Source organism: Sceloporus undulatus, chromosome 1 (genome assembly GCF_019175285.1).
Source record: "Sceloporus undulatus isolate JIND9_A2432 ecotype Alabama chromosome 1, SceUnd_v1.1, whole genome shotgun sequence".
In the NCBI taxonomy this organism is placed as follows: domain Eukaryota; kingdom Metazoa; phylum Chordata; class Lepidosauria; order Squamata; family Phrynosomatidae; genus Sceloporus; species Sceloporus undulatus.
This window is the reverse complement of record NC_056522.1, coordinates 84,515,896-84,540,522: the sequence shown is the minus strand read 5'-3', so window position 1 is coordinate 84,540,522 and position 24,627 is coordinate 84,515,896. Positions and strand designations below refer to the sequence as shown.

Genomic DNA, 24,627 nt, shown 5'->3' with positions numbered 1-24,627 from the left:
TATAAAATGTTATTGTTTGGTATTTTAATATGCTAATTGCTTACATACCCCCCTGTCCCCACGTTCTCCATTGAATAATTCTTCAGTAATACTTTGGGACACTGTCTATGGAGAGAATGGGATAGAAGAATATATTTTATCCTGCAGCATGGAAAAAACTACCGTAATCATTTGTTTGTGCAAGGATGGGATAGTGAAGGATTTACATTTCCAAGTCCCTGATGTTGGGTGCCAGTTATCTGTAGTTTTGGGGATTTCTCCCCCTTTAATTGTCTGCTTCCTTAGAATTCTGGTTAAGAATTAAGCCTTTCTTTATTCTTTAGGCAGGTGCAACATCCAATCTCAAAGAATGTTTGCTTTTCTTTTGTAGCAAAAACAGCAACTTATAAACATGTATGTTCTTTTTCTCTCTATAACAGGAGAAAAAATAGAATGGAATGAAATCCTTTGCATTTGTTGATACCATCAAGTTATATTTCTAATTTTCTCTGCTAGCGCTATTCAAAAAAAATAATACACATGTAGTAAAACTGTCAGCAGCACTTTTATCTCTCAAACAACCAACAGCTGGCTTAAGCTCACTCCCTACAAAACTGAATTACTCAGAAGACAGAAGATATAGCCAAAAAAAAAACCTTCCCTTTCCTTGACTTTTATTGCAGTCATTTAGGCTTTTCTTAGTCATTTTTGAAAGCCTTTTCTGAGTGTTTAGGAAGTATTACTGATTGAAAATATATCCTTTCACTCTTTTCACCATGACACCTGGGGGGGGGGAAGTCTTCTTGGTCATCATAATACCTACTAAGAATTATTATCTCCTTTGTCATATCCAGTGTATCAGAAATTCAGTATAAAACATATCTTATTTTTGTATGTTGATTTCCACTGCCTTAAAATCAAGCTGTTTTTTTGAGACTGAAGAGTGGCTTGTCACTTTGTAGTGGGAAATGTTGCAGCAGAAATAATAAAGTTCTTGCTGTGCTTGTGATTCATCTGTCTGTGTGTTTGTCTCAGTTCTTTGCATTTGGGGGCCAAAGTCAGTAGTAGAAGTAAAGCCACAGTACAAATAAGGATCTTACATTTATTTATCCCAAATGAACTCTTCCTGAATAGACAGGCTATATAATGATCATCCACAATCTTGGTGCTTGCAATTTGAAGGGTAGTGAAACCTTTTTGTATATTTTATGAAATAACTTAGAAACCACATGAGCTGAAGGGAAATCATGACTGGAAAAAGGCTGCTGTTATATAATCTGATGTTTTCCCTATATAGCTGTGGATCAGTTGAATATATTCTTGCTAGCCGAAACATGAAATGCGACCATAACATTGGAATGCCAAAAGTTTGGCATTTCAGTAAGGTACAAAATAAACAGTGCTTGAACAGCAAAATGGGTTGCTGAAATGAGTGGTCAGTGCCAGCTGTCCCTATTCAGCTGCTGCAGCAACCTTGATTGCATAAACATAGGCTCCATATCCATGGCCATAGTCACAGCAGGAGGACTGTCGGGTCCGATTAGGTTATGTTAATATTGTCTATCTCATTTCTGAATTGTAACTTTATTTTGTTTTTAAAGTAACATTTTAGTTGTGGAGTGATGAGGAATGTATATTCAGGCAAGTTAACATTTTGAACTGTGTCCAGTTGTTTACTGAATAAAGTAAACTTGCTGCTACACAGGTCCATGGACATGCAATATCTCCCATATGTTTAAGTTTCTGAATTGTTGTTAATGCTACTGTGTGGTGTATCCCTTTCCATGTGATACCAGGAAGCTGAATCTCCCCCCCCCTTTTTTTCGGCCATAGTGTCAAAATCTGTGCTGTAACTTTTTAAAACAGGAACAGGATTATGGGTAGTACATTTATGTTAACATTTGCATTTCCCCTTTAATTCCCTTTAAATTCCTATATAAAAGTAATTTCTGTTTAATGATGATTCTAAATTTGTTCACTGTTTGTTTAAAATCACCACAAACTAACACTGAGTCAAGGTAGTTAAAGCGGTCTCAAAGATATCCAAACATGGTTACTTTCTGTGTTTGCTTTTATGCCTGTAAATGTAATACTCATATATTTACGCTTGTCCTCAAGCTCTTTATCTTGCCTTTTATCTGAGTTATAAATTGATTCTTTTAAATTCTTTATCTAAGAATTTCCTTCAACTTTTCTGATTTTTATTTTTATCAATAAGGTGTTGACAATTTGTATCCTTGTGGCACCAGAGCTCTCTGGGCCAGAACAGACAGGTGCAAAAAAGCGGCCTGAATCCGCTTGAGCTGGAATTGGGTCCAACTGCATGGCCCATTCTGAAAGTGGGCTGTGCCTGCTAGGGCCAACTGATACTTCCAGGAGCCATATTATCCTAGCTCCTTTTTGCTCCAGTCCAAAGGAAGCCTTGGCATGGTTTCCAACCTCTTTGGAGGCATGCATTGTGTAATTGGCACATCTCCGAAGTGGCTGGAAACTGATTTTTTCTGCATGTGTGTTTTGCCCCTCTGACAGAGAAGTCCAAGGTAGTATGCACACTGCAGAAATAATCTAGTTTGACACTGCCTCAACTGACATGGCACAATCTTATGGGATTCTGGGAAGTGTAGTTAATTGTGGCACCAGATCAGAGCTACTCTCTGGTGCTACAACAAAATTGTAGTTTATTGGGAATTGTAGTTTATTGTGGCACCAAAGCTGTCTGACAGAGAAGGTTAAATGCAGTATGGATACAGCCATTGTGTCTTGCAAAACTACAATTCTAATTCCATAGTATTGTGCTATGGCAGTTAAGGTGGTGTCAAACTGGATTATTTCTGCTGTGCAGGCACAGCCACAGATATATTATGGTGCTTTTTGCACCGGCATTTGGGACGTCCGGAGGACGTCCCATTTTAAAAAAGGGGCGTCTCTTATAGACGCCCCTGTGCCTAATACGGACTCCGTCCGTACAAGATGACGCCGGCCCTTCTACATGGCCAGCGCCATCTTTGCGTATCGGACGCTGAGCGTCCGTACGCGTCGCGTCCCTTTTGACGTAGCGAGTGTGCCCCTGGCGCCTCGCTATGTCGCAAACGCGACTGAAAAAGAAGCTCCATTTTGGAGCTTCTTTTTCTGTCTGCACGGGAGCTGTGCCGTGTGGAGGCTCCGGCTCCCCTGCAGACTAACCGGCGGCGGCGGCAGACCGCCGCAAAGCGGCGGTTTGTATCCCGCCTATGTTAAGGAATTCTATTTCTCAGGTAGTCGTGTTACAGTAAGAATTTCATAAATCTCAAAAATACTATCTACCAATATCTAAGAGGAGAAGGAATGTGCCTAACAGAACTGATATATGTGCATGTTTTTAAAAACAACACAACTGCATTGTTCCCAACTCCAAATAACCGACAGAATAGTTTACCTTTCCAGATGAAATGAACGATCAATTCCCAGTTTCAAGCAGAACACATAGTTCTCAGTTCCAAAGAGAACATACAGTTCCCAGATTTCATCAGAACACACAGTTCTTACCTCTAATGATCAATTGCAAAACACCGATCTTGAGCAAACAGTTGCACGGACACAGGTTCTGAGCAATCTCCTGCCAGTTTCCCAATTAACAGCCAATTAGCCAAAAAGTTCAGGTGATAATATCACATCAAAGTCATACTAGGCTTGGATGAATGGAATGCTCTTGACTGGTTTATCTCATAATTCATACAAAGTTTAAATTATGCTTTATGTCTGATTATCAGTAGAGGAACAGATAAATTATTTAGAAGAATACTATCTACCAATATCTACCCCTAGAGAGCTAACATGGCATAATGGTTTGACTGTTAGACTGCAACTGTGGAATCCAGGGTTCTATTGCCAGCTTGGCTGTGGAAACCCACTGGGTGACTCACACTCTTTCAGTCTCAGCGGAAGGCAATGGCAAACCTCCTTTGAAGAAACACGTCAAGAAAAAGCCCACAATAGGTTCAAGTTTTTTCTATGTTCAAGTACATGCCATAAATTAGAAATGACTTGAAGGTACACAGCAACAACAACCATCTACTCCTGTCAGTCACCAAAGACCAACATTTATTTCATAGTTTCAAACAAAAATTATATCTCCTTATTACAGATTAACTTGTTAAATGTATTAGAGGATTATTCTTTATAGGAGAATAAATCAGTGCTCAGTACACTCCACCAGGAAGTGAAATTGTTTTGCCTTTTCACTACAAATACTATGGCATTTTCTATGTTCAAATACATATGGAGCTGTAGCCACAAAACAAAACAACAAAAACATGAAGCAATTGTATTATCTGGCAGAGCATTCAGTGGGTGCTCCTTGGGAACTGGGGAACTGTGAGTGGCTTCTGTCACCTCCTGGCCTAAGTTACTTTTGTCTCTTCCCAGCCTAAGTTACTTCAATAGGAGCTCTCATTGTTTACAGTGCAAGAAATGAATGTCAAACTCATATCTGAAACAAAAGAATTTTGAATTTGCAAATAAACCTGGGATGTAGCTTTTTTATAAGTTGAGATAAGAAAGGGTAAAAAATATGTCATAAAGATCAGGAGGGGAGATCAGTATGTAAAGGACAATTTGAAAATTTGAAAATCCATTGAGGAATACAACAGAGGACTATATGTAAGGCACAATGAGAAAATTTCAGATATGCAAGATTGCTTGGATAAACTATAACTGGGGGAAAAGCATAATTTGAATAGGCCAGTGACAACCATAGATCTGATTAAAACAATTAAAAAGGTTAAAACTGGAAAAGTTCCAAGTCCAGGTGGTCTGTCTGCAGTTTATTGTTAGAAAATTGAAGATGAGTTACTTCAACCAGTAAAAATGGTGTGTGATTAGTTACTAGGGAAAGGGTGGACACCAAACCTTGGGAAAAATGTCTTTACACTAAATGGATTAAACTTTGGAGTTGGTGGTTCTATGGCGATCCTTTTTATTTTGAACAAGACAGCTGGAAGTTTAAATTAGGAGAGATGCTACTTAAGGAAAGTAAAGATCTTAATAGGTTTGCTTATAGGCAACTTAATTATAGATTTAACAAAAATAAGAAATGTGGAAATAGAGGGTGGAAAAAATGAATGTTATTTGGAGTTGTGCAAAGATAATGAACATACAATTTAAAAAGTGTATAAATGACTTTTGAAACTAGAGATGGAAGATGAACTACAGTGGGCCTTACCTTATGTGGGGGATCTGTTTTGGACACCCTTCTACCCGTGTAAGGTGAAAAATGCGTATGCTCGAGCCCCATTGAATATAATGGGACTCGTGCTCACGGCGCAGGAGAGCACACACACCATGGGGGTGCATGCCATTCATTATTTTGCTGTGCGGCTTCAGTGTAAGCTGAAAGCCATGTATAATGCACCCGCACATAGTGTGGACACACTGTATATTATAAAGTTCAAATTTATGTATGGAAAAAATTATATCTAAAGATTTAAAATTTGTTTTGTGTAGTAATTTAAGGAAAAGCTGCATAAGATGATGCACATGCACCTAACCCCAAATAAATTGTCAAAAATGTCCAATAATGTTTTGGACCTTTGGAAATGTCCAAATTAGGAGTGTTCTCTTTTTCATATATGATGGACTTGTAAGTAGGCAAAAAGTTATTGGTCTAAGATTTATATGCTAATGCAAAAAATATTTAAAGGTAGATTTTGTAATGTCACCAGAAATATTTCTGCTGGGCATTATGGATAAAGAATTGGACAGTCAACCTGGATTACATCTTTATTGCATGACAACAACAACAAGAACATTGTTTGCTCAAACTTGAAAATGGACTGAAGCACTGGTGATGGGAAGATGGATTGCTGAGCTAGCCCAAGTGGCCAGACTAATATGGGTTCTAAAGAATAAGAATAATAATAAATAAATAAAAATTTTATTTGTATACCGCCCTTCCAATAATCAGGGCGGTGAACAACATATTAATAATACACATACAAATACACCACAATATATATTAAAATACAACCATATTAAAATTAAAATTAAAACCCCATCAGCCAGCTACCATTGCCGTCGAAGGGGGGAGGAAGGCTAGCTGGAGCTTAATTCGGGGAATGCTGATCGAAATAGGAAGGTTTTTAGCTCCCTCCTAAACTGGGCCAGGGAGGTGGCCGAGCGGAGCTCTATGGGCAGCGTATTCCAGAGGGCCGGGGCGATGATGGAATACGACCTCCTCGTTGTGGAGGCTAGTCTAGCCCCTGGGACCCGCAATAGTTGCTGCCCAGAAGTTCTGAGAGTGCGGGGCGGAATGTATGGAGAGAGCCAACTGAAGTCTGTTTGAAAGATTTAAAACCATTTGTGGACTTTTTAAACAATAAAAAAATGTAATAATTTATGGTTATGGTTCTTAGCAATCCTAGTAGGATAACTGGGCCAGTGTGGTACAGTGGTTTGAATGTTGGACTATGACCCTGGAGACTCCTCAGCCATGGTAACCCACTGCATGTCCTTGGGAGAATCACACACACTCAGCCCAAGAAAATCCTGTGATAAGTTTGCCTTAGGGTCGCCATAAACTGTAAACAACTTGAAGACACAATAACAACAACAACAAATTTAGTTGGATCTGTATTTTCTTTTAATTTGTCTTTCCATTAAAGTTAGGATGGGGTATGTGTCAAATAATTATTATGTCTTATATATCATTTTTGCACTATTTCTTCTTTCTCTTTCTCTTTTTTATTTTCTCTATTTTTTTTAAAAAAATCTTTGAATGCCTATTATCTTGGTTTTGACAAATAATTAGATTGTCACAGTTAAACGAATAAATAAAATAAACCAAAAAAAGAACATTTTACATGACAAAAAAGAGTGATGAATCATTTCGGAAAAATCACTGCTTTGAAATATGGGAGAACCTATCCTATTTAGGTCACAGTCAAAAATTCTTATATTCCACCTCAAATATTTCCTGTGTCCATTACTGGCAAACTAAATTTTGATTTCCTCCCTTCAGTGGTAGAAAGTTGGGATTTATGTATAAATATATTAGAAGCTATGTGTTTCCTTGCATGCCCAAATGCATTCATGGAGACCTCAAATGGCCCTGTTGCAAAACGGCAGGCAACAAGTGATTTATGATGTCCAAGGACTCCAGCTTTGGTTTAATAACAAAAGCCAAAGTCCTACACCATGAAATATATTTTTTTAAAAATAAAAAAGTATATTCTTGGCTTTCAAGGCCACAGAAAAGCAAGAACTTGTCAAACTGCCATTATAGCCTTTATATAACTTTAAAATACAAGACCATTATTTATTTAGATTCTTTGTTATTCAGTCTCTCGATACTCTGGCTACCATTTTAAATACAATCAATATTCCTATTTTATAACATTTTGATATTATTTTTGCCATGTTTGAATTCCACCCTTCATTTGGGTTAATGGCACAGCACACATAATACTGCCTCTTTTTTTCAACTCTGAAAGTAGGTTAAACAGAGAAAGAGTAACTAGTTTGCTGATATAATCTATGGCCAACCAAGATGATAGCTGATCTGGGCCAAGATGCTACTGAGAGCTAAAGGAGGAAAAAGCTCCACTCACACATTTCTGTGGGATCACCAGAGATGACAGGACCAGGCACAGTAGTCCTAGTATCTGGCTGGAAGCCTCCTGGAGCCCCCCCAGGGGCGAATCACTGGCAACTGTGATCATGCCTGGGCATTGGTGCATGACCAGAAACGATGTGCATAACATGTTGGATGTCTTCTTATGCAAGCTCTTTAAAAGTATTAGTGCTGGTACAATTAGGAGCAGCACCAGTGCAATGCCTCCTCAGGATCCTGGCCCTAGTCTCTTAGACTCCATCACAGCAGCACAATGAAGAAACTGATGTTACTATTTACTCTTCTTCCTTTTCTCTTTTAGGATTTGTGGATTTAGCACTCCATGATCAAGTCCATCTACTGGAATGTGCCTGGTTAGAGATATTGATGATTGGCTTAGTGTGGCGATCCATGGAGCATCCAGGAAAGCTGTTGTTTGCCCCTAACCTATTATTGGACAGGTCTGACTATATGTTGTTTGTTGTTTCTGTTATTTATTGTAATAAGTACCATGCTATACAATATTATTAGGATCACCCTGATGTGCTACTGTGACACTGTGATGTGCCAGACATATAGAACAAATATTTAATTGGCTCATTGCATTTATATGACAAAGAAATGGATCCACATGCATGCCAGCAAACATAATTAGAGTCGTTTTATGTGTGCTTTTGCAGGGAGAGAGATTGTCGTGATGATTTATCCAGGATTTTTATCTTTTTAAAAAATGTATCATTTTCCTATTTTCTTTCCATCATGGATGTAAAGATAGCATAGGGGATTCCTGGATTCTTGTATCCATGTACACTGCTCTAGGAAGATGGCTGCATCATGCGCTCTTAGGCCATAACTTGATCCAGTCACCTGCTTTGTGCTCATATAATGTCTACACATTTTTGCAAAAGTGGCATTTGACTCATTTTGTGGAGAGAGGGTTATAGCTGATGATATCTTGCAATGGTGAAGGTAAGTAGATGAAAACAACTTTGATGAAGCAGTACTTATGTTGGGGAAAAGTTAATAAAGTGTAGGGAAGACTACCTCTGAGTTATGGACCTTTATAAGTATATCTGTTGCCAAATGTTCACATACAACTTTAGTTCAAGATAAGTACAGAGAAGGCGCATTGTTTTCCAGGTGTTTGAGGGATACCCATCTGAACTGACTTCTCTATTAGCCCTTCCCATTCTCTAAAGCAAGCATGGACAAGTCAGTGTGCTCCATCTGATTTGGCATGCAACACCTATAAACTCCAGCTAATGATGGGAACTAACAAATTAAAATCAGTTAAAATCAATTGCCCAATTACGAATTAAACTTAAAATTTGCCAGTTAAGGGGGACACTGCAATTAAATTAATTTTTTTAACAAAAGTGATTAAGTTGCTATTTGTACATCAGCGTTTTTCTAGCTATAACGTACTGATTACAGGGCCTAAATACCCTAAAGGCACCAGATCTTGTCTGATCTGGAAAGCTAAGCAGGGTCCGTTCTTAGTACTTGTATGGGAGACCACCAACAAATACCAGGCACTGTTGGCTATATTTAAGAGGATGTAACTGTCAAAACCACCCCTGAGTATTTCTCGCTGTAAGTCAACAGGCAACGTGAAAGTTCATGTGCACACACATAGACACACACCTTACTATTTTTGAAATCTCTTTCTCACTATTTTTTTAGTTCTTCAGAGTTGGAGAATTACAAGGTTTGAGTTATTCATAGCAATAGTATACAGGGCAAGGAGGGGAAATCTTTGCATTCAGATGATCCTCCTGTCCCAGGAAGCTGGGTTTTGAAGCTCTTAATTCTGGGATTTTTTCCTCACATTTACGTGATTGTCAGGAAAAGGGTAAAGGAAGCAGATGAGGTCATGAAGAAATAAGGAAGGGAAAGCAAGAGATGAAAAGAGATAGTTTTATGGTAAAATGGATGACAAATGGGGCTTTAAAAATATCTGCAACTATATATGTCTTTCCAAACCAAACAGCAGTAACAATAAACAATAAAAATGAAAAATCACATCCATTATGTTCATCTCACCTGCCAAAAATGAGGTGAACATAATGGATGTGATTTCTCACTTTTATACCTCTAAGGCTTTTAGTGTTGTAATAAATAAAGCAAAATGTCAATTTAATTATAACTTTGGCCCTGTTTACATGGGCCATTAAGCACGTACTCAGTATGTGCTAGGGTTGCCCAAGAATGTCTTTCTTAGATGCTCCCTAACCCTAGTACGTACTGAGTACGTAAAAATGGCGGTGCCCTGTCTACATGGGTGCCGCCATTTTGACGTAATGGCAGCGTCGCATCCAAATGGCATGTTGCGGCTGTTACGTCTTGGTGCAGATGAAGGGCGCTGTTTTGGAGCTCCTTCCTCTGCGCGTATTGCTGGCGTGGGCTTTAAACAGCCGTGCCAGCGATACAGAGAGAAAGGGGCCAACTGGCCCCTTTCTCTCTCTCCCCGCTGCTGTTGGGGTGTCCTTGGGGCATGAAGCCCAAAGGACACCCCTTTCCAGGCCACAGGGAAGCGGCCTTTTGCTGCTTCCCCGAGGCCAGGGAAAGCGGTAAATCGGGGCCTCTGAGGGAGCTGCTGTGGCAGCTCAGGCCCCAATCCATCAGGGAAAGGGGCGGTGCAGGCCACCCCAAAGGGGTGGTCTCTATCCCGCCTTAATTGCTCAAAATATCCCTGTTTCAGTGCAAATAGAACTGATTTTTTAAAAACTTATTAACAATTTATTCAATATGTTAGCCTTTTCTACTGTTTTCCCTCATTTTTTGCCAGAGCTAACATACCTGATAATGAGCAATATGGAAATTGTAGTCCAGAATATTTTGTAGGCACTACATTAACCATCAGTGCTCTAATGTTTGGCAGAAAAAACACTGTGTCTTCTGTATCTCAAGACTGCCAGTTTGTCAAAAGAATTGGCTAACTGAGCAGAAAGAATTGGCTAACTGAGCTTGTGACTTAGAGAATGCACATTAGTCTGTTGTTTTGAGGATTTTTTCTTTTAGGTCTAACCTGGAAATTATTTAACAATTATTGGAAATTCTGGCTAATAGTTTTGAAAGTCTCATATCTGTTGTTTGAAAATGTTTTATATGAATGCTTACAAGGAAAGTGAGAAAAAGCTTTCAGTTTGTCCATTGTCATTTTATGAAAATGGGGAATTACTTGTTAACTTGACCTGACAATAATGTTATAAGTTGAAAACACTGGGATTCTCAGATGGAACGATTTATTACAACTGGTGGAAGATACCCATGTGAAAATAACTTTGAGCAATCATTGCAAAAATCTTTACCAGAAGTTAGAAAGTAAATAGAAATTTTTTTTACCCTTAATATTATGGTTATGATACTTTAGGGATGAAAAACATATTAAAAATATTCAAGGCATTTTTAAAACAAACCAACCAACAAAAACACACCATGTTTCTCAAGTGTTGAGAGATCCTGATGAGAAAAGTAGATTGAGAATAATCTTTACAGTTCAGGACTTATTCAGCGCAAAATTTGCACATTGTTATTTTGAATAGAAAACAACATTCTCAGTGCAGGAAACAGCTTTTCTGTACAGAAATATTATTTTCTGTGTAGAACATGCTATTTTGTTTTGTACAGAATAAGACCTAAATTGGGAATACTGTTTCAGTGGGAAGAAAATTGCTAAAATTACTTATTGCTTCATTTAAGAGTAAAATTAATGAAGAATTACATCTGTATATTTAATTAATGATTATGACTAGTTCCCCTTTTGGCTGTGTTTCCATTTTCTGAAGGCTAGTGAAGATGATTTTGGTTTGGTAGGCCTTGAATTGGAGTAAAATGTATTCTAAGGTTTATGATCCTAAATGCACTTACAAAGAGTAAGTCTTATTGAACTCAGTAGGACATGTCTGTACAAAGAAATTGGAATTGCATTGTTGGAGTGCTTGCTTCTTCATCCTTTTGAGCAGTGCTTGATAATAGAAACAGCCAGTGTGAAAGAGAACAGCAGGGAAAAATAGAAATAGTTCTTGTTTGAGCAAAAGCCCAATTCTGCCTAAATTTCCACTGGAACACACATTTTCTCTGTGTGCATTGGCAGTGAAATCATATAAAACATTTTCCCCACAAAGACCAGGATTATCTGCTCATTATCTCTGTAGTTAAATTATACTCATAAATAGTCTTACCAAAGAGTAGACTATAACAAAGCGCAATAGAATTAATTACTGAATAAGCACACTTGGAATTGTAGTGTTAAAACTAGTTTTTGTCACTTATTCTGAAGTAAATATTAATAAAGAAAATAAGATTTTAATTTCCAGCCCATTGCACCTCCATCTGTGAGTGACAGTGTCATTTATATTCGCTCAGAAATGAATATGGCGCACAGCCACCCTCTTTCCAAGTTAACTCTATTCCAACTTACTTTCTGGGGTAATTTTGTTGAGATCATTTATTAAATTTCAAAACAGTAAAGCCAAAGCTGTTTTAATAATGGTTTAACTAAAGGTCAAGTAAAAATATTAAACACATCAACAAGAAGGAAAACATGGTCTCCTGACTGACAGCAATCTTTTTCCATGCTGTTCCTCTGGATGATGTGATGTGATAATGGCAGACCTCACATCCGCTGTCATCAGAAGCCAGGTTCCTGGCTGAGTTCTAAAGGAAATATTTTTGAACAACCTTAAACTCTAAGGATGGAACAGCAATTTTCATCTCATTTTAAAAGGAAAAACAGGCTATTTTGACTACTGCCTCAACACTACTATTTTAAATTCACAAATGAAATAAGTGTTCATTCGCATCCTGCATTTCTCTCCCAACTCTTTTTTGTTTTGTTTCACACATTGCTTTGATTGAAAATATTCACCAAAATTGCAGGAACCTCTTAACTCCCAATTAAAGGACCAAAAAACAAAACAAAACAAAACAATCTAACCTTATCCCTCAATGGCAACAGCAAAATTGCAGGAAAATCTCAACTCACAAAGTGTTGGCTGGCTAACTTGCTGCTTAATTTAGGCCAAAATCTTATTACACTATGTCAATTTAATTGTAGCAAGACTGGCAAAGCATGAGGAAAAGCCATGTGTGCCATGGAATAAGTGAGGCACTGGAGAAATAGTTTGCTTGAAGTTGACACATTTTAACTATCCTTTGCCATACAGAGTGACCCGGGAAAAAGTGTGACTACGAGCATGGTATAGCAGCAGACATTCTGCTATGAGCTTCTGATTTGATTTATAGTATGTAAATACTGGCCTAAAGAACTATTGTTAGTCCTACCTAGAGTTGATCCAATGAATCAAAGGATTTGCCTGTGTATTTATTCACTATTCAGCAATGGGTCTACTCTAGTTGGGGCTAACCAACAGGATTTAAGAGACTGTTTTGTGTTGAATCCATTGGTGTATATGCAACCTAGTCCTCAAGAGAGGATTTGCAGCAGTGGTCAACAGACCATGAGTTTATCCTATCAGCATGACAGTGTGAAGAAATCTCAACATTTCACAAATGCTATGCTGTGCCTCATTGTTAATCCGCTTCTAATAGATTCCAGGTGCATTGGTTTCTTCCTCTATAAATGCTTCTGAGATGGTTAGAAATGCTTTGTAAGGTACAAAATGTATATCTATCTCTGTCCTGAAAAACAGTTTTCAGTTACTATTGCATGATAAATTTCTGGTGATTATTGTTCCTGGGGAAATGAACTATGATGCACTCTTGAAGCTATCATGATACAAGGTAATGTGTCATAGCACAGATATCCTAATGACTATATGTTGCCTTACCTAATTGTTGCTGGTGCATTTTGTTTCCAGGTGGATTCTTAGGGATCTAAGCCAGTTTTTAAATAATGTCCAAGATCCTGGATCATCAGACATAACTACAGTGACAGAGCTCCATTGTCATAGCTATGTCTGATGATGCGCTCATAAAACTACTTTTGTAGCAGGGGACTGTCCAAACAAAGGGTTTGTGAGATGCTGAAAATTGGGGCACTGGGAAACATTATCTGCAGTGCTCTTGCACTTGCAGGGCATGTTGCAAAGAAGCAGCTGGAGAGACCCCTTCAGAGTCCTTCTGCAACTGCGTATCTCAATGTGACCCACAACCAAGAGAATGTTGAAAGACATGATTTCCCAGTGTCCTAATCTACAATGACTTCAAAAACCTTTCAATGGTCCTCCCAGCTGAAAAGGTAGGTTATTGGTCATTAGTGACTGTAAACATTGAATTCCAAAAGCTACAACCTTAAAAATCCAGTTTACAATCTCATACCTACTGAACAGGATACCAGCCATTATGCTGTCATATACATTTGGAGCTCCAGTCCTCACGTGTGAAACCTTGATCCTTAAATCAAAAGACTAGGGTCTTCAAGAGTATGAAAAGAGATGCCACTTGTAATGTTGTTACATTAGGACATTCTTTTCCAAATTTGAGACCATATTTGTTGTTGGACTATATCTCCCGTCACCAATGATCTTTGGCCAGGTTGGCTGTCAATAATAGCAGTTGTAGCCAACAACAAAGGAGCCAAGACTGAGAAAGGCTGAATTAAATTGCTATGTAATGTCTCAAAGAATAACCAAGATTGAAAGCTAATTGTAATTTTACATCCACTGTATGACCTAGCAGAAGAAATTACAGTCAGCTTGGATCAATTTGGATAAACCTGATTGCTATTTACACTTAGTTCTCCATATCCATTGATTCAACCATCCACAGCTTGAAACTATTTAAAAAAATACATTCCAAAAAGCAAACCTTGATTTTGCCATTTTATATAAGCGGCACCATTTTACTATGCCATTATATTTAATGGGATTTGGGCATAAAGGATTTTGGTATCCACCTGGGGGCCGGAAACCAAACCTCTGCAGATAACAAGGGCCCATTGTAAATGGTCTTGGGGGACACAAGTATTTTATATGGTTTCACATCATACTCTTTTTTTTTCTTCTGGTTCTTGCATGTAATTATAGTTCAAATCTACTGTATATGTGTAATATAGATGACGTATAATTATGCTGGTGTGAATGCAATATATATACACACACTAGTGTTGAACTGCCCTATTCAAATTTCCCAATGGTGAGGCCTGATAGGAGTAAGAGTTTAACAACTTCTAGAGGACTGAAGATTCCCTACCACTGCTGTAATTGACAATTTTGGAGTGGTGTTCCATGTAGTCAACTTGTTAGTGTTTTTAAAAACAAGTAGTAAAACTTAAAAAGTACCCAATGACTCATTATAATATTGGAAACGTTAACTCATGTTGTCAAAATACCTTTTTAAATGCCATTAAAAGTAATATTTGAAAATAATTAGAAACTATCATTCATTAAACCAGTCAAGCAAACTTGCCCTTACTTGTTTCTTTATTTTTTAAAAATGTAATTTTAATGGCCTTGTTAATAAAAACATACCTAATTACAGGTGACACCAGTTCCTTTAATTCATTACTTCCAAGCTCTGCATGTAATCTTCCAACCCTACATGTTTGAAACTGGCCAGAGTAATAGCCTTAGTGTCCAGTGTTGTTTCCTAGTCAGGAACTCTGAGAGCAGGAAGCTCAGGAGAAATGAGACATCTTTTCCTCTACAGTCCCCTCTGTTCCTCAGTACAAGAAATAGAGAAGAAGACATTCTAATCCTCTTCCCTCCCAAAGGACTCTGGGAAAGATGGTAACAGATGCCTGATGTAGTCTTCACTCAGATCCTACCCCACTCCACATCCATTTACCATCAACAGTCCTGTGAGCTATCTTGATGACCTCTTACATGTTCACGTTATTTACCGTGGTTTTTCAAGATATATTTTGATGTTACATTTTAGTCACCTTGGAAATATTTAAACGTGAAATCTGTAAGTAACTATAATTAGTAAAAAAAAAAAAAGGGGGGGGGGGATTATATGTGCAGGTCCATTTCCCATGTGTGTCAACTTCACAGAACACCCAGTTGCAGATCAACAGTTACATCTGTTTTTCTCAACAGAACAGATGCTGAGAATTACATGTTTCAATCACCATAAGGGACATATTTCCACTCTCTGGATTTTTGTTTCCCTTCTCCGCATTCTTTTGGACTCAGAGAATGAACTCTAAAAAGACATAACAAAAGTCTGTCAACATCAATAAAAACAACAGCAATGCAGAAGACTGTTATCACATAAACTTGTAGAGGAATATGAGTCACATCTATGTAAGATGTATCAGATGTCATAAGAATGATACTGCCAACTTACTGTGGTTGAACTTAATTAAGATGAGAGGAGATAATTTTATATCATGGTGATTTGCAGAAAAACAAGTTTGGCTCCAAAATACATGCATTCATCACACTTTTTTTAATGTAATATTTTAACCAAAAGGAGAAAAAATGACTTTGTGATTATTCAGGGAAGAGAATATATTTTTAAAAAACCTTAACTGTCAGAGAATATACATGAAATTAATGGAGTTGTAGGGTTCCCAGATCAAAAACTAGATAGGGATTCTGTACATTTAATGGTTGTGCAGAAGAGGGAATTTCAGAAGGCATTTTTTTATGATGGAACCAGATGACAAGCAACACCTGCTGAAATTTACCTTTCTACACACCTATTAAATATATGGGATCCATCTCCAATTTTCACTCAGAATAGTAGCAGTAGTAGTAGTAATAGTACTAATTAAAAATATAAATCTTTCATATGTGATCTGGATAGGTACCAAGCTATACTGTGTAGAAATTAGATACTTTAGCTGTGCCTTTAACTAATTTTAGATGATGTGACATTTTTTCCTCCCATGGCTATTTGTTAGAGCTCACATTTCTGTGTTAGCAGCTCTGCACTTTCCCAGCTTTTTGCTATTATCCTGAAAGCTGCAATTAGCAAGGCCAACAAGAATTCTTCTTGCATTTTACTACCCCAAAATTGTTAATAGCATTAGTGCTGTATAATGTGTAATGTTTGCTATCTTCACAAATATTGCATTCCCAAACTGTAGCACAACACATGATTACCACAGGTAAAGATATAAACTTTGTTAGTAATTTCTCCAACATTTTCTGTTTGTGCATGTTATTTTCAACAAAGGCACTGCTGTGTAACAAGTCTGAGGAATTTCCCCTAAGAATGGTTGTTACAATGCTCCTTGAGTCACAGATAATTTACTACATATTTTTTGTTAGCAACAGCTGGAATGCCCAGTAAAGATGGTGGTATGGGGGAGAAACTAGCTAATGGAGCAGGGGTAACATTAAGCTGGGCTAATGGTTGGTGGAGTAAGGGGCAACTTGTTTCACAGAAAGGCAAACTGAAACTAAGGGGCAAGTAACTAGGCTGAGACCTTAAGTACAAGACATATAATGAAATGTACAAGGTAGAAAGGGAGTGTAATCTATATAGTACAAAGAGATGGAGCCTAATTTAAAGTAAAATGAAGTCAGGTATCAGCATGCAGACCTCTCAAGCAACTTCACAGCAGGACCAGAATTTGCAACTTGGTGAATACAAATGCAACAAAAAGACTTTGCCTACCTTTCCGGCCACACGTCGCTCACAAGCTTAAAAGGGGACTTGGGTTAATATGTCTTATTTAATAAACCTCTGTGGGGGTATCAATTTTGGGATTGGGAATGGTTGGGATGGAAGCAATCAGCTCCCATACCCACTCATCCTCGGGATGGTGGTCATAGCCCAGACTGGGACCCAGTGCCTGCAATTTATATTGCTAATAATTGAGGTTCACATCTTATTGGGAAGTTTAATTGACTTATAATCATGTAAAGTTGAACTGGACTGTTCAGTGTTTACATTCTCAGGAAGGGAGTGGAGATATAGCTATACCATAGGGGCCATTTCCCAAGTGGAGCCAGCAGTGTGGTTGTGTGATGGTCCCAGGGCCCAACATATCCCAATACACATAATGTCTCAATGAACAATGTGTCCCGAGGCACAAAGTTTCTTATTGTACAATGCAATTCTCCACTGCACAGTAGGACATCAATAGCATGGTTGACTTTTGTGTCATGGCATAGCTCCATCATCATAAAGTTATACAGTGGGTCCTTGTTATCTGCTGGGATTTGGTCTCAGGACACACACACACGCACGCACGCACGCACGCACGCACACGTACGTGGATAACAAAATCTGTAGATGCTCAAGTCCCATTAAATATAATGGCATAACAAAATGGTGTCCCTTATATAAAATGGAAAATCAAGGTTTGCTATTTAATGAAGCTGTTTGTTTGTTTTATTTAAATACTCAGATGATGTTTCTGTTGTCCCAGACTAGTTTCTTCCATGTCCTGACACCAAGTGCCACATTTTATTTCTCTCAAGTGTGTTTCTTTTTAATTCTGAGACACATTGTAGCAATTTGTTTCCTTCTCTTTTCTTTAAAGATTCGTATTGTGTAACAGCGCATCAATGATATGGCGAATTTGTTCGATTATTCCGTAACTCTTTGAAAAAAATCACAAAATTCAGAGAAGATAAACAATTCCTTTCAAGTCATAGGGCCAACTATGTCCTGTTTAAATCCTTTGAAACTGCCCTAGTGCAGATCCAAGAAGTTACTACAGTGTCCTGAAAGAATGGAACAAGTAGATATGTATTGCAGGAACTCATGTTTCTTTAGACCAAAATGAAAGAGCCCTAAATTGAAAATAGTAGTTCTTAATCTGGATTAGGTTCAGGACCCCACAGTGGGGTGAAACAGGCGGGCCAGTTGAAGCTGCTTCTGGCCACTTTGGAGGTGTGCTGATTAAATGATGCATGGCTCCAATGTGGCTGGAAATTGTGCCAAAATTGAACTCTGATCCTTAGGACCAAAGCAAAAAGGACCTGGGATAATCTGACCCCTGCCGGTGTTGGTCGGACCCCATGACCATGGCCCACCTTGGAGGCAGGCTGTGCAGACAGTGGGTTTACGACCTGCTTCTGGTTGGAGTGGACTTTGGCCACTCTTTTGTGCCCATCTTCTCTGGCTCAGTGTGGAACAATCAGTTAAAGCCCCCTACTCCACTGCCCTGCATTTAGTTTAGATCCAATCAAAACATGGTTTGCTTTTAGAATTAGCATTTTACTTTTCTCAAACTGCCATGTGGAAAATCATCTGTTTTCTACAGGAGAAATAATGGCTAGGGGAGAAAACCCTCCCTTTTCTCATTCCCTTCATTCTCCCAGCCATAATTCAGTCTGGGGCTCTTCAAGTTTGCTTCAAATTGAAAAAAACAACAGACAGATGTAGTAGATTAGCGCACCGGGAGAATTAAAGCCAGTGCGCTAATCCCTGTAATGTGCATCTCCTCTCTATATTTGTATTAATTGTAGTTTAAAAATGTGTGCATTGCCCCAAATCCAATTACTTTAATGGAAGACAAAACCAGCAACAGCAGTAGGAATATAGCGATTGTTCAAAAATATCTAAAAATGGTTGAAAAAAAATATTTTCATGTTGAGAAACCTTGATGAGAATAACCCTGGAGCGATGAGAATCGTTGCAGTTCTGGACTTAATCTGCACAAAATTCACATGCAGTTGTTTTCTGGAGAAAAAAGCATTTTCTGTGCAGAAAATAATATCTCTTTACAGAAAAAGTTTTTCCTGTGGCAAAAGATGTTGTGATAGGGCAGGGGTAGGCAACCTGCGGTTCGTGGGCCGGATGCAGCCCGGCAAGGCCTTGGGACCGGCCCCAGCCTGGTCCTGCCGCCGATTGCCGCCGGAGCCTTTGGCCTCTCATGTGAGGGCGTGGGGCCTTTGGCCTATCAGGAGGAGGCGGGCAAGGAGGGGCAAGCAGCAGGCAAGAGGGGCAAGCAGCGGGCAAGGGGGGCAATTGTCTATAGAAGCCTCCGAAACATGCATTTATATTAACATTTTTTTAAAAAATCAGCAAATTTTTTAGCGTGTCCTCCATTTTTTTAAAGTGTCCTCCATTTGAAATTTTTGTCCCACATTTGTCCCGGGTTATTTATTTATTTAACTTTTTTAAAAATTATTTAATTATTTATTTTTTGGCTTCGCCCCCCAGTTGTCTGAGGGACAGCAACCCGGCCCCCGGCTCAAAAAGATTACCTAACCCTGTGATAGGGGATTTATTTTGTGAAAAATTTGCACATGGCTGATTTGAAAAGAGGTTAGAAGGGAACCAGCATGCTCACATATTACTTTCAGGCAAGCAGTCTGTCAAAATGCCCTGCTTGATTGCTCCTGTATAAGCCTATCTTTTGGGAAATATCTGCATCTGTTTGGTTTACACAGCAAACTAGCATGGAGGAGGCTGCTGAGAGAAAAAACTGAAGGCAGGAAGCACTCCAACTATATAGTATGCTGCATAGTGCTGCAACAATAGATTCAAATAAATCTACAGCACTATATAAATAAAGTTTAATAATAATAATAATAATAATAATAATAAAAATATACAGAGAAAGCGGGAGGGAGAGGAAGAGAATGGGAGAGAACAAATGAATAAAATACCATATTAGTATTGGTGGATTGTGGAGGATATTCCAGTAGAATTTATTCAAATGTCATCATATTTCTTGCCATACTTTCCCTCATCTTGGAATCTGCAAAAAGATAAGGCTTTCGTTTAATTTTACTGCAGTGAAAGGGCTTTTTATAGGTAAAAGCTGAGTCTATCAGTAATGGAAGCAAAAGGGATATTTCTGATATTAATTTATTTCTCCATTTCTTCCAAATATTCAATGTAGTATACAAATATGGTTATTTATATTTCCCAATTTTTTTATTTTATTTCCCCACATGATTTGCTTCCCTCCCTCCATTAACTGTAAATGTTTCACCATTTCCCCTGTACTAACTCTTGCTTTTGTGAGGTTTCCAGCAGCCATGATACCACAGTTCTGAATGAATTTGCTTCATAATATCCATAAATCCTGGCTCATCCCAAACCATTGACCTAATCATATTGACCTCAGATTCCTTCTAAGCTTTCTTTTTCTCCTTGGAAAATAGAAGGTATAAATTGGTGAAATCCTGTATGACCATTACATATTACTGAGTACCATAACCATTCCCTTGTTGATTGAGAAGTGGCATGACAGGCAGAAAAGGGAATGCTTTTACCCTAGAGATCACTTGTGCAAATGTCAGACAGCCACTTCTTGATCAAAAGGGGAACAGACTCCTGTCGATCCCTGCTTACCAATAAGTAGGGTTGGGGGACTTTCACTGTCCCTATATAGCCCTTAAATTACAGGCTAAATGAGGATCATGAACACTTGGCAGTTATGAAGGTGTAACTGTAGGTTATATATTCATAATCCCCTAATAAGATTCCAGCCAATGTTTTTTTTACCATTGTACCAAATCTTTCTGATTGTTATGGGAAATGTTTGAGAAGAAAAAATAATTCTGAATGGTAATATGGTTTTTTCTCAGTTTAAATACACACACCTGAGCAACTATGTGAGAAGGACATATATGAATATGACTTCCTTCTTGTAATCCACAATGGCTTTTTGGTACAATTAGAAGAATTTTTGCAGATTAAAAAACTTTCATTTTGTTCGAGAGGTATAATCAAGTAATCTTGAAAATATCTGATCGATTGCCCATTCTTATTTAAATTGTTTTTCTGCTATTCAAATTATCTAATTGAATAGGATGAAAATCAGACTACAGGATATTGATTTATGTTTTTTCTAAACTGTTGAAAAATGCTTCAAGATATCACCCGTCTGGCAGTTCAATTTCCCAATGAAAGGAACAAAGGAAACCTTTGACAAAGCCCAGAGAAAATTTGCTGTTTCATTTGCTAACTGCTTATTAGGATAATGAAAGCAGTATGGGTACAGTCTTTTATCTGAACCTCCTAACTGGTGGTGAGCTACTGATTTCAATTGCCAAGGAAACAAAAATACAGAATAGTATCGAAACAAGGGCAAAAACTTCTGTTTTCCCATATTCATTCCACCAAAAGCTTAGGATACTGTGTTGGTTGCTACTTCCTTCCTTTGATCATCCACCTGATTGCCTTCTCACCTCAAAGCTGGTCCAAGATATTTTCTACCTGCAGCAAAATGGCCTCTTCCTGCTCACCCACCTATTCCACATAGAAACTGAACTGGAGTTTATTGGCCCAGTACTGGCAAGAGATAGGGCCTTTCACTACACCAATGGTTCTCAAAGTCTTTGGCCCTGTGACCCCTTTTCCAGCTACATGTGGATGCCACATCTCCTTTTGATATAGATTAAAATATATGCTATATTTTACAAGTATTATAAAAATATTTTTTGTGTTTTGTACATATTTTTGTTTGCCTCAAAGATAGCACCCTATTGATAGTGGCTCTCTCTGACATACAGGTCACATGCACCCTCCACCTTAACTTTGAGCTCTTGTGCTCTCTGCTTCCCCCCCTCTAATTGAGAAACTGTCTTATGATCGCTAAGGGACACCCCCATGTTACTCCAAGGACAAGACATATGGAGAAGCAAGCAGGAAATGCATATACTGTAAAAAAAAAAAAAAAGGAAAGCTGATTTTTTCTATGTCTTTGGTTAGAGGAAGGGAAACGGGAAAGATAATTGGCGTGGCTTTTGCAAGGACCATGCACACACACGCACGCACACACACAGAGGTTTGCCCTTCTTTTTCACATTTGCAGCACTTGCAGGCTGACTTCTGGGTCCTGCTCCACAGTTTGGGAACCATTGCACTACACCTCAGGGATGCATGCTATTTCAGGATTACCAGACAGGCCAGGGGGTTATGAAGGAAGTGCTGCCATTCTTGCCCCCAGACTCTCGGAGCCTCCCACTTCAGGTGATTTCTGACTCTACCAAATTGTGGGTCAAAAATATGTTTTATTGCTGCATTTAAAAGGAAAACACAGTCCTGATGGGAGGAACAGAAGGCAATGCTTCAATTTCATGTCGAAACTAAGAACAGCACCTGAGTTTGCATCACGACTCAAAGGCCAGCTCACTCTTAGGCCTGTTCAGAAATAAGTCCTATTATTTTAATGGCACTTACATTTTACTAAATGTATGTAAGATGATAACCTCATCTATTATTTTATAACCTCATGCATTATTTTTATCCCATGTGTTATTTTAATGGGACTAGCATTTTACTAAGTGTATTTAAGATGATAATCTCAGTCTTTATTCTCATTTATGGCATTGGTAGGACTGTTTCAAGATGCAGAAGAAATGCTTATATTTCCTGGGTTAGTAAAGTGAACTGTATATGAAAGATAATAATTGAGATGTTCCAATGCATGTATTAAGTAGACACAAGAGCATTTGAAAAAACGTATTACAAAATATTACAAAAATTGGATCTGATGGGCAGGGGTGTAAACTCTGGTTGGGGTGCATATTATATTGGCACATCTAATTTTGCACATTCACACAACTTTAGTTGACAGGCCTATACCAATTAAATGTGATTTCTGCCTTTCAAATTATATTTTGCAAGAATTCCATCACCATTTCAAGAACAAGCTAGAACCATAAGACTCAAATAGAGCCCTTTTACCACTGCCTCAGTAGAGGAAACTAACTACCTTCCAAAAGGATGATTTACTTTACAGATTTACATTTGAGAAATGTTCTCTCCTGAAGTGCTGACTGCATATTTGGACATTCATTTAGAAGGCTAAGCAGAAGTCATAAATAATTGCTCTTAATGGAAACAGCATTTTTAAAGACTTTCCAACTAGAAACTTAAAATACTGCTATTTTAGGGAGTATAGGATTTTGTATTTCGTATAGCAAAAAAGTACCAGGGGATCAGATTGAGTAAAATGTCAACCTCTGAAAACAGAGATAGGAATTGCCATATCACAGAAGAGATCTCGGAAGCATTCCTTTTGCTGAACGAAGTCCAAATGAGCTCATACATGTGTGTCTTTGAAGACTTCCAAAAATTAATACCTTCAGAGCAATTAAAAGCAAGAACACTAAATGATGTTGTTGTGTCTAAGGTCCTTTGCCGCCGTCTCCCCCCCCCTCCCCCATTTTACCTGGTAGCTGAAGTTATTAAACAGTCTGGAGTCTATCAGAATAAGGGGAAAGCATGATTTTTTAGAAAAAAAAGCTGGCCATTTAATAATCTTATGACTTTATTCCAGTTGCTTGGTCAAGATGACAGTTCCAAGCCCTTTGCTCCTTTGCAAAGGACTTGGCTGGCATGCAGAACATTCCTCTGAAGCAGTCTAGTCTCTGACTTCCATATTCTTAGAGGTCTGGTTGCTTTCTGCCTTATGTGCAGAGCAAAACAAATAGTTTTATTCTTTGTATAGATGTAGGCTTTGATTATGCAGCAGTTTCACTGACTTTTGTGACAATTCACATGGAGCCAAATTGCTCTCCATGCAGGCTAGAATTCAGCACTTTATTGGTAAACAACCATAGCAGGCTTTTCAAAAATCTGTGCTTCAGACCTGGGGAATGTGGGCATGGTGGATGTGGTAACTCTGTGATGAGGCAAGGATACACTGCCTATGTACAAAGGTCAAGTCCTAATGTTCCAAGCTCCTCTATCTGACAATGTCTTGTGCTAAGGACATTTTCACAATGGTGGTGATGACCGATCAAAAGAAGGAAAGTGAGGAGGGGGGGAGGCTTTTCACTTTAGCTTGAACATCCTGAAGTCTGGGAATTATATATCCTTTGTATTCTTTGTTTCTTTGTCAAAGGCTTTAAAAAATATTTCATTTTAAAAAGTAGCTCATTTTGAAGCTGAGGTTGTGTAATTTACTCTGCATTTGTTCCTGTGAGCCAAAGTTACAGAGTTTAGGATTTTTTAATGTAGAAAAAAAGTAAAAAGGATTGCAGTACTGGTTTATAAAATGATGCATGGTGTGTACAAATCTCTCCACCCCCTCCAGAACACTTTCCCTCTCTCTGTGGGACAATTCAAACAGGCCAGAAGCTGTGGTGCCTGTGCTTGGTGTTCTTGAATTTGGTTTTGCAATTTACATGGCACAAACAACCCTTAGTCGTTTCTGTTGCCATTTCCACGGTCCACCATAATTTTGTTGTTGTTGTTGTTGTTGTTGTTGTTGTTGTTGTTGTTGTTGTTGTTGT

At 38.3% G+C, this 24,627-nt stretch overlaps 1 protein-coding gene across 1 annotated transcript in view; it reads left to right on the top strand.

The window, feature by feature from the left end:
- ESR1 (estrogen receptor 1) overlaps window positions 1-24,627 on the top strand; it is a 184,142-nt gene that overhangs the window by 138,258 nt on the left and 21,257 nt on the right. Inside the window, 1 exon segment of the mRNA XM_042448541.1 lies at window positions 7,887-8,025. Coding sequence (XP_042304475.1) covers window positions 7,887-8,025 — 139 coding nt within the window.